General features: G+C 47.7%; 1 protein-coding gene across 2 annotated transcripts in view; it reads right to left on the bottom strand.

The window, feature by feature from the left end:
• Positions 1 to 16104, bottom strand: part of SYN1 (synapsin I) — an 89602-nt gene extending 73498 nt beyond the window's left edge. Inside the window, exon 1 of one of the 2 annotated variants that reach the window (XM_082205811.1) lies at positions 15140 to 16104. In XM_082205811.1, coding sequence (XP_082061937.1) covers positions 15140 to 15492 — 353 coding nt within the window. In that variant the 5' untranslated portion in view covers positions 15493 to 16104. The remainder of the gene's footprint in view (positions 1 to 15139) is intronic. The other variant, XM_082205812.1, reaches the window with a different exon arrangement.
• Positions 16105 to 16353: the final 249 nt, after the last annotated feature.

Here is a 16353-nt window from a genome sequence, read left to right as displayed (position 1 = left end):
CTTAACCTCCTCTTCTCCAGGCTAAACATGCCCAGCTCCCTTAGCCGTTCCTCATAAGGCATCGTTTCCAGGCCTTTGACCATTTTGGTTGCCCTCCTCTGGACACGTTCCAGTTTGTCAGTGTCCTTCTTGAATTGTGGTGCCCAGAACTGGACACAGTACTCCAGGTGTGGTCTGACCAGAGCAGAATACAGTGGCACTATTACTTCCCTTGATCTAGATGCTATACTCCTATTGATGCAGCCCAGAATTGCATTGGCTTTTTTAGCTGCCGCGTCACACTGTTGGCTCATGTCAAGTTTGTGGTCAACCAAGACTCCTAGATCCTTTTCACATGTACTGCTCTCAAGCCAGGTGTCACCCATCTTGTATTTGTGCCTCTCATTTTTTTTGCCCAAGTGCAATACTTTACATTTCTCCCTGTTAAAATTCATCTTGTTTATGTCAACGTTCCTCACAAGTAACATTCTCTTCAGTTCACATCTACAGCCACATTTTGCTGCATTTTACTGTCTTCAGAGCAGGGAGACTAGCAGAGACTCTCCTGCAGATACAGTAGGGAGGACAGGGCTTTCCAAAATGTCTAATAATTGTGCAGAAGAGGAAATTTCAGGAGGTGTTAAAGATGCAGGAGCTCTGTCCTCTCTGGCATCTGGCAACCCTGCTGATCAGAGCTTTACCCTGGATTCAAAACTGGCACCTGTTTAAATGCCCCAGCTCACACCTGAAACATAAGGAACAATAATAAAAGTACCTCTGAGCATGTGCTGAGTACATTTCCCTCCACACCAAATATCACCCATCTGCGAAATTGTCTGTTTTTGGAATTAGAATGAACATATTCCATGCTGGAAGATGTGACACTTTACTTAATAGAAATTGAGTGTTGTGTCAGTGTTTGGCTGCCACATGCACTATTATTCAAAGCCTGACTCTAACGTGAAAATGCCCTCTTCACTTTTTGAGAAAAAGCACACATATCCACCCATATTACACTGCAAGAAGCTCCCTATCCTGCAGAATTGGTTAGGGAGGGGGCTTATTTGCCTATAACAACTCTGTGATAGACAGAAGTGCAACAGGTATGTTGCCACAAGAACAGCTTTTCCTCTACTGGAAAGGTTTTGCCTGTTGAATTTCTTCCTGTCACACCTGTTAAAGACAGATTATCCCTTCCAGGAAAAGGCAGAGGTGCTACTTTAGGTGCCAAGATAGTACCCCTTAGAACAGGCATTCCCAAACTTGGCCCTCCAGACGTTTTGGGACTACAACTCCCACCATCCCTAGCTAACAGGACCAGTGGTCAGGGATGATGGGAATTGTAGTCCCAAAACATCTGGAGGGCTGAGTTTGGGAATGCCTGCCTTAGAACCTCTGAGTCCTCCCAATTCACTGCCCCCTTGGTCATGTGGGGTGGGGCTGGTTACCCTTTTCTCCCTTGAAGAAGGAAGCTGGGAGAGTGGTGCTCTTTCCCACTTACGCTTTCAACTCTATGGGCTTTTCAAGCAGATTAGTTCTACTAGATCCAGGTTTTACGGAGATCCCTTGGGAAAGTGACGTGAGGATGCATGCACGTTCTGTCTCTCTGCAGGGGGCTCACTGGCTAGCGAGCAGTAACTAGAGAGGGGGTGGCACCCAAGGCACTCACTCAAACACACACCTGTGCCCACAGACCTAAAGGGTGGCAATCACTGTATATGCAGAGCGTTAAGGGACCATTCATAAATTTGCTCCATCACCTCCATCATCGCATTCTGTAGCATGTGTAGACAGGAATTCTGTTTCTGCAAGTAGGCAGGAAGGAGGGGTGCTCTGGAAAGGCTGAAGCGATCTAGTTAGACTGCTGTTCCAGTTGGCTGGATGGAGATAAGGTGCACTGTTTAATAATAATAATAATAATAATAATTATTATTATTATTATTATTATTATTATTATTATTAATTTGTACCCCGCCCATCTGGCTGGGTTTCCCCAGCCACTCTGGGCGGCTTCCATAGAAACCAAAAATACACTAAAATATCACACGTTAAAAACTTCCCTGAACAGGGCTGCCTTCAGATGTCTCCTGAATGTCAGGTAGTTGTTTATCGCTTTGACATCTCATGGGAGGGCCTTCCACAGGGCGGGCGCAATGGGGATTTTTTTGAAACAAGCGGTGGGTTCCTTCTAGCTATGCCTCCCCACAAAAGGAGAGCTTTCCTTGGGGAATCTGAAGAGGTATGGAGTTTGACTGGGCCTTCAGAAAACTTTGATATCAGAAGAGAGGTTTCTGAACCCATAGAACTCCAAAACTTCCACTGCAACATTAGTTTTCTAATTACAGGGAATCTTTCACATGGGGGAGCCTTCAGTCCATCCAGAGACTGAAGAGGCACAGTCCATTGGATTCCACTAGCTTATTCCCCACTTGGTTCTACCTGCATGTGGAAAGCAGATGTATGGGATCTTAGTCCCCTCAAAGAAGGCTTTATGCATCCTGCTGTTGTATCTGCTGCAGCTCCCTCCCCTCCTCCCCTCAAGTTTCCTGCCTCTTTGACAGACAGAAATTCAACAGGTGCAACTGGCAAGCAATAAACAAAGCAAAGCAATGCTTTAGTTATTATTAGGCCAGGTAAAATGAGGGTAGGAAGGGAGTGTGCACTGGTTTTACTGGTGAGTCACAAAGCCTGCCCTAAGGCAGGATTTCAAGAACTGTGCTACCACAGCCATCTTTTGGAAAGAGAAAGCAAAAAGAAGGACTCCAAATTAAATCAGCAGGCATATCAACTAAAGTAAAAATGGGGGACCTGGTCTCCTCCAGATGCTGTTGGACTCCAAGTCCCACTAGTCCCAGCCAGCATGCCCAATGGTCAGGGAGGATGGGAGAGACAGTCCAGCAATATATATGAAGTGTCACAGGTTGCCACCCCCTCCCCATACCAAAGTTATGAACTGGGGGGGGGGCTCAAATTTAGTTAGGACTGAGAGCTGAAGGAACATATTTATTTTAAGAGGCTGTTTTGATTTTGGGATGTTTCTGTAATCAGGCTTGACAAAAAGCAAATATTGCCTTCCAAAAGGAAACAGTAAAACAGAGAGCTTCATTCATTCAATTATTCAATTATTCATTCAATTCATTCATTTCCCTCAATAGCCCAGAAAGGCCCTTAAATAGCAGTTTTTACCACTGAAATTATTTACATTGAACTTTGTAATTAATTGTTCAGTTGCTTAAAAGGCGGGTGATTAGCCAACTAAAAAAATATTTAATTGGTTTCCTAAGAAAGGAGAGGGGTAGAATCATAGAATCATAGAATCATAGAGTTGGAAGAGACCACAAGGGCCATCGAGTCCAACCCCCTGCCAAGCAGGAAACACCATCAGAGCACTCCTGACATATGGTTGTCAAGCCTCTGCTTAAAGACCTCCAAAGTAGGAGACTCCACCACACTCCTTGGCAGCAAATTCCACTGTCGAACAGCTCTCACTGTCAGGAAGTTCTTCCTAATGTTTAGGTGGAATCTTCTTTCTTGTAGTTTGGATCCATTGCTCCGTGTCCGCTTCTCCGGAGCAGCAGAAAACAACCTTTCTCCCTCCTCTATGTGACATCCTTTTATATATTTGAACATGGCTATCATATCACCCCTTAACCTCCTCTTCTCCAGGCTAAACATGCCCAGCTCCCTTAGCCGTTCCTCATAAGGCATCGTTTCCAGGCCTTTGACCATTTTGGTTGCCCTCCTCTGGACACGTTCCAGTTTGTCAGTGTCCTTCTTGAATTGTGGTGCCCAGAACTGGACACAGTACTCCAGGTGTGGTCTGACCAGAGCAGAATACAGTGGCACTATTACTTCCCTTGATCTAGATGCTATACTCCTATTGATGCAGCCCAGAATTGCATTGGCTTTTTTAGCTGCCGCGTCACACTGTTGGCTCATGTCAAGTTTGTGGTCAACCAAGACTCCTAGATCCTTTTCACATGTACTGCTCTCAAGCCAGGTGTCACCCATCTTGTATTTGTGCCTCTCATTTTTTTTGCCCAAGTGCAATACTTTACATTTCTCCCTGTTAAAATTCATCTTGTTTATTTTTGCCCAGTTCTCTAATCTGTCAAGGTCGTTTTGAAGTGTGATCCTGTCCTCTGGGGTGTTAGCCACCCCTCCCAGTTTGGTGTCATCTGCAAATTTGATCAGGATGCCCTTGAGTCCATCATCCAAGTTGTTGATAAAGATGTTGAATAAGACCGGGCCCAAGACAGAACCCTGTGGCACCCCACTAGTCACTCTTCTAAGATGGATGGGTAAGATGGATAAAGAGAAGCGGGGGGCCAAAAGAGAAGGGGGAAGGGGACACAGAGGCTCAGTATATTGTTTTTTGCTTGGATTTTAAAATAGCCACAGAGAAGCTCCCACTTTGATCTGTGCAGCAGCACTGAGTGGAGCTGTTTGGCCCCTGCATCCCCACAGTGGTGTTTCCCTGTCCTAGATGCCCACCCCCCTGCCACTATATAGCCCAGCTTCAGGTGGGCATGAGTTTGGTGAGGGAAAGGGTACAGCATGGAACAGGCTAAAACACCATCAAAATTAGAGATCTCCTGTGGCTGCAGTCAAGTAAAAACAACAACAGAAAAACACCAGGAGATCCAATATGGATCTCTTGCATCACACCCATTTGGCCTAGATCAGGGAGAGGGGAACCTGTGGCCTCTGATATGTTGTTGGACTCCAAATCCCATCAGCCTCAGTCAGCATGGCCAAAGGTCAGGGAAGATGGGACTTTTTGAAGAAGAAGGGGGGGCAGATTAAGACAGACAGAGTCAGAGTAAAGGCACAACTTATGTGTGCTTAGAAGATTGATCCACATGGTTGTGCTCAGCCCCAACAGGCCATTTCACAAATGGTTGCATGCAGAGCAGCCCAAGACATGTTGCTGCCAGAGGCTGAAGACAAGATCCTTCACTCCACCCACATTTAAACTGGAAGGGCAGCTGAATTTTACTTCAGCACTGGTGAGGGGACAGCAGCATCCTCTGCGCTAGAGCGGAAGCAAGCTCGCTCTTCAGGGCATGCGCAGCTCTGCATCAACATTTTGCCTGCTTCCCTCCCCATCTGCTGCCAGAGTTGGCAGCCTCACTCTGCCTCATGGCTACACGAAAGAGATGGGGTGCATGAGTGTGGTCCCTCCTATAATAAAAACCCTCCATGGGCTCTGTTAAGGCCAAGGTAGGATGAGTGGGTTACAGAGCAAGAGAGCATCTTTACTTTACTTTGCGTTACTTTAACCACCATCTCTTTGCACAGCTCATTCACCCTGCAACAAATTCTACGCAGGAACGCAACAATGGCTGCAGCACTGGAGCAGCTGCTTTGTATGTCCAGGGTCCCAGCCTCAGTCCCCAGCACCCCCATCTCCTTTGTTGCTGCCAGTCAGTGCTGACAGTACCAGGCTAGACAGACCAATGGTCTGGCACAGTTCAAAGAAGCTTCCTAAGTCCCTAGAGTCCACTTTAAAATATTTTTAAAATAAAGTCCACTTTATTTACCAGCACCAGACATAGGAGTTGTTTTATTATTATTATTATTTAAATATATTTGCTGCTTCTGCTCTTGTGCATGAGGCTTCCCCGCTTCCCCACCCAAGTATCATTATTTTTAAAATAAAAATGGCCACTCTAACCTTGGCAAGCATGGGCTGCCTACGTGTCTCGGCTTCCCTCAAAGAGTCCTGGGAACCATAGTTTGTTGAGGGTGCTTGTAGCTCTGTGGTGGTAAACTACAGTTCCCATTATTATTTGCAGTGTGGAGCCATCTACGTTATATATATATGGTTTGCGTGCAGCCTTAACCACAGAGCTGGGATATAGAAGCCTTTTATGTCTTCCAGACAGAGAAGCTCTAGTCCCAATTATTATTTTCTTTCCACAGCCTTTATAACCTTACATTTTCTCTCCCCACCCCCCATCACTGCTTCCTCTCCTGGAGCATCCTGGGCATTGTAGTCTTCAGAGCCAAGGCCGGTTCTCACTACCACTTCAGCAGTGTGGACTTCCTGCCTATGGAAAACCAGCCCCATGCGCATCTGCCAACAGATGCAGGACTTGTCTTCTTAACCACATGCTGGGAAGATTCATTTCCCAGGCAAGCACCTCCCAGTGAGTGCTTGAAAGCAAACTCTGCCCATGTCAGCCAGTGCTTTTTACAGGCCATGGTTGTGTCCACACTCCTGTTTACTGTGCCCTCACTACATTTCCAGTTCTGGAGATTTAAGCCCTGTTCACACAACAAACTGCATCTTTATCCCAAACGGTTATAAAATATTGCTGTCTGACATGTTGTTTCTCAAACCAGCTTCATGCTAATTGAGGTCCTTAGCTGATCCTAATTTGTTGATAGCCAAGATGTGAACACCTTGTGTAAACACATTGGTGCCCTGGAGCGTACACAAGCAGCAGCAACAAATCTGACCCTAATGAAGCCGTGCTAATGTGAACAGCTAGCGGGGAAAGACCTGTGCAATGCTTGGGGGTGGGGACAATGTCTCTTGTAAGGCAGGAATGTGAACAAACACTAGGAATAATAAACTTTTGCACACAGCTGTGGCACAACTAAATGGTTGTTACAGGAATAGGGCCTTAGACTGCAGGTTGATACCTCTTAGCTCTGCGGGTTTCAAGCAGTCTTTCTCGGAACTGTAGGATTTCTTCCGTGTTTATCAGAGGTTCCTTGGAAGAATGATCAATAATTATAGACAAATTCCTCCAGAAACATCTTCTACTCTAAGGCAGCCCCCTCCCATGCCTCAGTGCTCAGCAGTAGAGTTGTCACATTTTGCCTATAACTATTTTAGCATATGGGAGGGGTGAGTGCTTCTGAACAGCCGCAGAGTTTCTTCCACCACCCCTCTTGGCATGAGCAGAGTGTCATTTGTGAGCAGAATACCCTGCTGCCTGCCCAGCAACTGCCTGGCTGTGCTGGGGAATGTGGTGCCTGGCATCCTGCTCTCAGGGGAGTTTGGTACCCAAACTGCTGCACTGCCTGTGAAGCCGCCCTGGCAGAAGACAGCAGGTGGCCAAGATGGCTGCGAGGGAAGAAGCTCAGGGTTTTCCTTCAGCTACCTGAACATCCTTGGTGAAACAATGCTCCCTGTTGCCATTTTGCCTTATGCCTCCTGCAGAAATGGTGCCAGTATACTCTCCGCCAGTTCACAAAAGGAAGCAAGGCCAGGCTTGCAATCCTCTCCCCTCACATCCTGTTTTTTCATGGCATGCATCATTATCCTCCCTGCACCCATCATTCCACGCTGCCAAAGGCTTTTCTCTGCCTGCCACCTGCTGTATCCATTTGCTCTGCACTGACTTAAAAGCCAAGATGGTGTTTCTTCTTTTGGTTTTACAAATACAGTAGAAAAAGAAAGAAAGAAAGAAAGAAAGAAAGAAAGAAAGAAAGAAACCTGTTTGTTCTATAGTAAGTCATTGGCAGTTCAAAATAGACTTCAGCAGGTGCAGTGGATGGAACAGCAGGCTGTGTGGTGACTTAGTGTTCATGCGTGCACATGCCATCACATGTGCACTAGAGACAAGATATATGCTCTGCTCAGAGATTTCCCTCCTAGATTGCCTGGGGAGGGAACTCAACACTGCAGAACAGGCTACACCAACCTGGTGCCTGCCGGCTGTTTTGAACTATAGCTCACATTGATCCCAGCACAGCTTAGGGGAGACTGCTGCAGAACTATAGCTCTTGCATATTCTACTAAAAAAAAATATTAAAAGGCACCCCCCCCCAAAAAAAGCAAAAATAGGGGGCATTGGTTTACCTGGGACAGGAAAGCAGAAAATAAAAGCTGCCCCTAGTAAATAGGAATAACTGGAATATGATTTTTTAAAATATTTTTTAAAGACTCTTAATATAATTTTCAAAATCATTTAAGCATCTTACAATAAAAATGGATTTGTACCCCATCCCTCCTCCCAACCACTCAGGATGTGTAGCGCACACATTCACAACACTGTGGAATCAGAGCACACACCTGCTCATGCCTGCCTTCAGTTGTAGCAGAAGCGTGGAAATGCCTTGTGGCGTCTGAAAATCTAACAGCTCTGCCATGGCACAAGCTTTTGGTGGTCGCTGAGTCCATAGATGGATGAAGTGTAATCCTCAGTAGGCACAAATATATCCATGTGAGTATAAAAGTGGGTGGGAAGGGGACGTAATGGCTGGGGTTTACGGGGAAAGAAATGCAAAAAAGGGCATTTTGTGACAATAAAATTCAAGGTGAAAGGTTTGGCAAGCAAACACAGTGACCCTTTGCAACCACTTTTGCCAACCTGGCACCTTCCAGGAGTTTCAGACTACATCTCCCCTCTGCCCCTGCCAGCATGCTGGCAAAGGATAGGTGATGCTAGAATGAATGGGGAACCTTGTTCTCTCCAGATGTCTCTGGTCTACAGTTCCCTTCATCCCTGAGCACTGGCCATGATGACGGGGGCTGATGAGAGTTCAACAGCATCCGGGGGGTGGGGGGTAGCTTCCCCATCTCTGCATTAAGATGACACAAAGTGTTCGTTGGTTTTGCTGCTGCAAGAGACTGGCATGGCTGCCTCTTTGGCTAACAATTAAAACAAGTAGAAAGGAGAACTATGCAGTGGTTCAGTCAAAGTCAAGTTGGGTGGCAGGTATCCTTGCAAACCAACAGGCCATTCATTCCATTGAAAGTGATGCCCGGAGCACATGGACCCGGGTGATTCAAACAAGGCTCAGAGGCTGTGGCTTAGGACAATGAGCTCAGGGAAGGGTGCAAGAGATGGCAGCATATACAAGGCAGCCTTTTGATCTTCTGTTCAGCATGGTGCTGCACACCCAGTGGGAGACAGCTGGGGAGCAGGGCTTTGGCTGCAGCTGCTTGGGGCTGCTGTGTGTCTGCCGCAGCCTTCAAGGCACTGACACCCTCTATCTTGCCCTGCCGTGAAACAACAGCCTTTGCATCCTGACACATCATCCCCAGCAGGGATCCAGAGCCACCTGCGACAAACATCGCCAATCCATGCTCCCTACGGCGCATGCATACTGAAGCTGCAATCTCTAGGAGAAAGCAGGATGCCCAAAGCATGCACTACGCTTGGGGGTGCGATGCGGAGGAAGTCAAGTGGAGTGAGTAGGGCAGACCACCTACCACCCCACATTGCCCCTGCTTCAGCCAGATACTGTTGCTCTTCAACCCCCTTCTTTGCTTGCATAAGAGGTCCCTAGAAGGGAAATATATTTGTAGCTCATTTCCCCAGCATGCACATGGACCACATTAGCCAGCCTCAATTCTGCTGGGATCTGAATGTAAGCCTAGGCACTTAACTTGCTGTGCTATTATAATAACCCTGGTGATGCCATTGGGGTGTTTCTGAGTCACCCTGTTAACCAGCTGGCCTCAGAAACCCAGAGAGGCTCTACAAGAACCAGCCATTCCAACAAGAGAGAATGCTACTCTGTGCTTTTTATTAAGGACTCTTTCCTTTTATTGAGGGCTTCTTACCTTAAGAAGTATTTGCGCAATTGTCCACCAAATTGAATCATGTCAAATGGGGGAAAATGTGATATGTATGTCATTAGGAATATTAGAACAAATCAGATGAAAATCCCATTTTGGCCAGCATTTTGTTTTCCAATAACAGCCAGCAATTTGTATCTGAGAACCTCATAGGCAGGAGTTAAAGGCAATAGCCTTCCCCTATTCTTGATCACTGTTATCTGTTATATTATGCAGGTATACTGCCTCTGTACATGGGGTCTCCATTTCCTGACCATGGCTAGTTGCTGTGGATAAACATATTCCCACCCAACCCCATGGATCTGTCTCATCCTTTTGTTGAGCCAAATGCCATCATCCACTCCATCTTGCAGCACAGAATTCTGTAGGTTACATTTGTACAAAGGAGGTAACTGATTAACTACTTAGAAGTTTGGAATTTCTATGCTATTTGCTTGCAGGATAGATGATGATAGATAGATGATAGATAGATAGATGATGATAGATAGATGACAGATAGATGATAGATAGATGATAGATAGATAGATAGATAGATAGATGATAGATAGATGATAGATAGATAGATAGATAGATGATAGATAGATAGATAGATAGATAGATAGATAGATGATAGATAGATAGATGATAGATAGATAGATAGATAGATATAGATAGATAGATGATAGATAGATGAGAGAGGGAGGGAGGGAGGGAGGGAGGGAGGGAGGGAGGGAGGGAGGGATGCAAATTCACAACAGATGGCCAATTGGCCTACTGTGACAATCCTCAACATTGGCAGCCTGGGATTTGACACATTCAGGCTGCAGAAATCATATCTTGCTAATTCACATAATAAACTTAACTGGCATGCATGTTTACATTCTTCCCTATTGAGTATCCTGACCTCTGTCTAAGTGAGGTTCCTCAAATCTCACGCACCTTCACACATACCTACAACAACAACTGCAACCACACAAGGGCTGGCATCCCCATGCCCAAAACCTCCGGATGGCAACTGGCACATGGACCATGCAATGCTGGAGTGATGGGTTTGGGGGGCCTGTGCAATTGGGAACAGAAGGAGCAGGGGTGGAGTGAAAGAGCGAGTGGGAGAGACTATACCATGAGAAGAAAGGGGATAGCTGAGTGTAGCAGCATATTCTGCCATGCACAGGCAATCACAAAACACAGATACCCAAACCTGATATATCACAGGTGAGTGAAGGCCGGTCATAAGTGAGATAGAGCCAGCAGGAAATCAAATGGCTACTAGAGGCTATTAATAAAAGGATGATCTGGTAATATATAAATCAGCATTTTTGCTTAAGGGACTTGTAGCAGGATACTAAATCCTCCTTCTTGGAAGTCAAATGGTTAAAAATATGCTTAAAAACACTCTCACTGAAGCCAGGATTTTAAAATGGTTTGTACATTGTGTTTGCACAGAATCTTGCCAATGGTTTCCCTTGGTTTATTTCAGCCTTGCCTTAACCACAAGTTGTCCCACAGATGATCAAATAAACCATGGCTTGTATCTCCAACATTTCTTTTCTTTTCCAACTGCTTCTGCTTCATGCCTTTGTAGCCTGGCAAGGGCCCAAGGTGGGTTGGTTTTGGGTTCACATATAATGCCAAGCCATAGTTAAAACAAGCCAAGGTTATGAACAATAAAAAATCCACTAAAAAGAAGTGTGAATTAAGGAGCCCCCTGCAATCAGCTCTGCATGGATGCACCATGACTCCCCTAAGGTTACCAATGTTTTTCTACCAAGACTTCCTTTGCCTGTGCCTGGGATGTAGAGCTTGAACAGAGAAACCACATGGCCTGAGATTGGGAGCTTGTCTAGTGAACCACCTAGGAATGTGTGTGTGCCCAAGCCACAGTGTCCTTCTCTGACACAGAAGGAAATAGGGCTCTGCCATAGCCATGATGGTGAGGTGACTAGAAAGTGGCAGAGATTGATCAAGCTGGAACCCAGGTAGGTCTCCATTGGTCAATAGTTATTAGAGTTAACCGCCATCTGTATTGGCATTCTGTTGGCCTCTGAAGACACACCGGGTTACACAGGCATTCCTTTGATGTCTCAACCCAAGTCTCCTGTTTCAATTGCTGTATTGTTTTAACAGGTATGCTTTAATTTTAATTTATGGATCTATAGCTCAATGTTTTAACACGATTATTTTGTTTTGTATTTTAATCAATTATTTTTATATGTGATAATACTCACTGAACTGAATTTCAGCCACCTCTTTTTCTTTTCTTTTTCCTTTTGCTGTTCATGACAACCATTGGGTGTTGGCACCCACTGCATGTTTATCAAAATCTGAGTACCAGCACCTTATGATTTTGTTTTGTTTTTAACCAAAAAAAGCACTGCTTTAAATTATGGTTCTTTACATTTTAATTTTCTGTGTAACTAGTTTTTTATACTTTATGCTAGTTTTTTAAAGTGCTTAGGAGCCTATTTTTTGCAGTGGGAGGTGTTAACAACAACAACAACAACAACAACATCAACAATAACACAGCTTTCCTTATTCAGTTCATTTTTTGTTTTTTGGTAAGGCGCATGCTTGCAGTCACTCTTTGTTGCTTACAAACAGATGCCCCCTTTTCCCTCAAGTGTTTGAAAGTGAAGGACTGTTTTGAGTTAATCTGCACATCCAATTCTGCCTTCACACAAACACATGGAGAACAGGCAGAGCTCTTGAAACATGAACAGTCCATAACAATGACAAAGAGGCAGCAAGGCCGGCACCTGCTCTGTCTGGCAACTGCAGGGATGATGGAGGACTGAAAACCATTGAGGTTGCAGACCAGAGTAGCCCCACAGCTGCCAGAAATATATATATTTCTTTTCCAGAAGATCTTCCTCTGTTTATGAATAACACCCAATGTATAACTCAAAGGCATGAAAGGGCTGGGAAACCTTGAATGATCTTGGGAAATGCAGCTTCCTGTGGGCCACTGGGACATAAACATGCTGCACGAGAAACTGGTAGAATTCATAGAATCATAGAAGTGTACCAATTATCTATTGAAGGTACCAATTATCTATTTTAGCCAGTATCCTGTTATGGACAGTTGACAGTATCAGGTGTTATAAAAGAGGTATATAAAACAGCTTACACTCCTTCGGTTTACACCCATTCTACAGGTTAATTAGATCATCATTCACAAAACCATTGTTTAACTAATGGAGAAGTCACAATGAATTGGCTTTTTCCTTTCCTCCCTCCAGGGGATTATGGCGCACTGGCAATCCTCCTGAATCCTCTGAGATGGACTGAGCTTGCAGGTCCCGACTCAGCCCACTTGTGTTGATTTCCCCACATTAAAACAAAAACAAAACACAATTCTACAAACTGGTGCTGTCCTAATATTCCTGCCTGCCATCAATTTGTCTAGCTCATTTTCTAATCCAGTTATACAGTTGACCATTAGCATATTCTGGGGCATTCAATTCCAAAGCTCAGCAGTAGTGCTGTATTTTCTAGTTTAAAATCCCTATTTATTTTACATTATGTGCGCATGTGCTCATTTCATCTGATCCAATTCCATGCACAAGGACTGATCCCATTCATAATGGAAGCATTGAGTTCTCCATCTTCTTACCCATCAGTCTTGTTCAACTAGCCCTTCTTGGTTATCACAACCTCTCAAAATCATGATTCCCTTGGGAGAGTTCACAGAGTCCATTCTCACCCTGTAATGTTGCTCCGATAGAGAAAACAGGGGCAGGCGAGAGAAGGCTCTCGGGGGATGCCTAGCACAGGAAGCTAGGCATGATTTAGCTCCATGCCATATAACATGCCTGTCCCCAGCTGTTGTCCAGCCTGGGATTTTGGCACAGGAAGCAATGCTCAAGGGACTGATGCCTTCATAGGCTTGTGCTCTCTGGCTGTTGGGTCTCAGAGTCCCTGTATAGAAACCACAGGTAAATGGAGCCTTCTCTTCATGTTGGCTTCTGGAAAACTAGACAACCATGCCACTTACTGGCCAGAGTGGCCCAACAGCTGTGGGTAGAGAAGGTCACCCAGCCAAGGAAGCCGGACGGTTGGGGGGAAAGAAGGCAGAGGACAAGTGTAGGCTCTGGGAGAGCCAGGAGACAACTGGTGCTTGTGCTGTAGCCTCTGAAGGGAGGGGAATCTGGGTGAAGGCATGGTGGGGGCAGGAAGATGAGTCTGGAGGGACTGGGTCTGACTGGTGTGTCAAACCAGAGAGTCACACATTCTCTGGAGACTTGGAACAAAATTAGACCATGCAGCCTTAAGAACAATCCTGGCTTTTGGTTGTGATCATTCCCTAAGGGAGTCTCCTTGGGGAAGTGCAAAATTGTTTCACCAAAAAGCTGAAGGATGAACCCAGACAGTTCCCCTTCCCCTTCATCTTCCATGAGCCTGGGGAGGGGGAAAGGCAGACACAGAGAGAAGCATCTTCCATTTTGCCCAGATAACTCCCTGAAATTCCTCTTCAATTATTCAGACCTCCTCCATACCTTAGCAAGGCCAGCCAACCCAAGATGCAGACTGGGAGGGCAGCCAAATTGGCACTCGTCACCCAGCTGGCATTTTGACTTCTCAGCCTGATACAGGTTGGGGCTGCAAGGCAAATGCTGGCTGTCCATCCCCTCTTTTCTTTTCTTTTCTTTTCTTTTGGTTAACCGTTTGTGTTAGGAAAACAAAGCACCAATTCTTTCCCACAACTTCAACACACACCAACCTGTTTCACCTGGAAATCTCTCCCCTTTCCTCCTCTTAATGAAAACATGGTCTACAATGGCCCTGGGCTGAGTTCACCTCTGGTGCAGGCCAAAGGGTACATAGCCTGGTGGCCATCAAGGTCCACCTGCTGTCTGACACCTTCCTCCTCCTATCCCTTTCTTTGTCACCTCTCACAGCCCTGTTAGACGGGCAATAGATACTCAGCACAGACCAGGGGGGGGGGCATGCGGCAGCAGAAAAGTGCAAAGGGGAAATAAGAAGAGAAAGTGAGGGGGTGATGCAATAGCTGAGGGGGGAATGGATTTGGGGATGGAATGACAGGTCGGATGAAGAGGTGGAAGAGGGATGGATGGGTGAACTCTAAAGGAAGGTGGGAGCCTGCAAAAGTGAGAACACTGGCAGGAATGAAGAGAGGCACTGCAGCGCATGCATGATAAGGAGCTGCCGGCCTCGTTGTGCGCTGTGACAAAAGAACGGGGGGGGGCGCGGCAGGGTTTAAGAAGCTTTCCAAGCTGGTGCCCCCCAGATGTTTGGGCAGTGCTGGCTGGGGACCAATGGAAGCCACAGCCTGAAACTCCTGGAGGGCAGGAGGGGGCTGAAGAGCAGCTGCTACCAGTTTGCCAGCTTGCCCTATGCTTGACACAAAGGTGCCAGTTGGGTGGGGGGAAGCCGGCCTGGAGGAAGCATCTGCCACATCTTGGTGCCCCGACACTCGAAGTGGCCAAGGCTGGGAGAAGGGAGAGATAATAGAGATGGTTGGCCCCCTCTGGAGAACTGGGAGCGGTGATGGGGGGGGGAGTAGTTAATCCTTTGTCTCCTTCAGGCAGAAGGAGGAAGGAAGGGTGGATGGATGGAGAGATGGAGGGATAAGCGGGGCGGGAGGGGCGGCTTCCCCATCTCCCCTTGCCAGCTCCTTACCAGTCTGTCCCTGGCTCATCCACCACCAGCAGCACTTTGCTGCGCCCCGAGGACCCTCCGGAGCCGGCGACCCCCCCGACCTGCTCGCTGAAGGTGGCCGCCGCCGCCGCGGTCGTCTGCTTCACGGCGTTGGAGAGGGAGGAGAAGAAGCCCCCGGCCCCGCCGCTGCTGCTGCCCGCGCCCGGGCTGGGGGCCGACGGCGGCCTTTCGGCGGGCGAGACGCTGCCGGGCGACGGCGAGGTGGCGCTGGGGGGCGGCGGAGGGGGCTGCGGGCGCTGCAGGTCCGTCATGTAGCCGTTGGGCAGGTTGGCCATGAAGTTGCTGTCCGAGAGACGCCTGCGCAGGTAATTCATGTTGGCGCCGGGAGGGGGGTCGCAGGGGGTCGGCGGGGGGCAGGGGGACTCCTAGGGAGGGGACCCCCTCGAGCGCTGCGTCTCTGGGTGGGGTGGGGTTTGCTAAGCCTTCCAGGTGGGATCCCCACCACCCCCGCCCCCGGACGGCTGCTGCGGAGATCTCAGGGGTTGCCCAGCTAAAGGAGGATCCAGAGAACGGCCAGCCTGCCAGGGACTTCTCAGGGGGGGGGGCGACTAACGGGGAGAGGCTCCCTCCCTGCAGCAGATCTGTCTCCTGTAGGGAAGATGAGGCTGCTATTTTCCTTTTAGCCCTCTGGGATCCTTTGCTTCTGAAGGGATCTCTCTCTCTAGCCGGGAAAGGGTCCTCCAAAGCGCTTTCTCGGCGCGCCTGTCCCCTGGGGAAAGGATCTATAGGGAAAGGTGGGTGCCCTTGTTCCCCTGCGCTTCGGGAGCGGGAGATCGCTCGAGAGAAAGGAACAGCCAGCCCGGCCCGGCTCCTCCCAAGTCCTTCTGCGAGCCTCAGCAACCAGCCCTGCCCAGTTAAGCGGCGCTCCTGCGCGTGGACTCGCCCAAATGCTTCCCTTCCCCCCTCTGCGGCTGCAGTGGTAGGCGCCTTGCCTCTGCGAAGCGAATCCCGGGGTGGACCATTAGGCGACGGGAGAAGGGGAGGAGCTCGGCTGCTCTCTCCTCCGCCCCCCTCCCTGGCGGGTGTGAATGGTACGGCCCGGTACCCAACAGCGGAGATGCAGGGACAGAGGCAGAAGGATGCTGATGATGCTGTGCGCTCCGGTGGAATTGATGCTGGTGGTGCCACTGCCCTTAATGCTGAGGTTGACGTCATGGTGCCAGTGTCGATGATGT

The sequence above is a fragment of the Podarcis vaucheri genome, assembly GCF_965113315.1.
Source record: "Podarcis vaucheri genome assembly, chromosome: 17".
NCBI classification, from domain to species: domain Eukaryota; kingdom Metazoa; phylum Chordata; class Lepidosauria; order Squamata; family Lacertidae; genus Podarcis; species Podarcis vaucheri.
The sequence above is the reverse complement of the archived record's forward strand: the minus strand, read 5'-3'. Positions and strand labels throughout refer to the sequence as shown.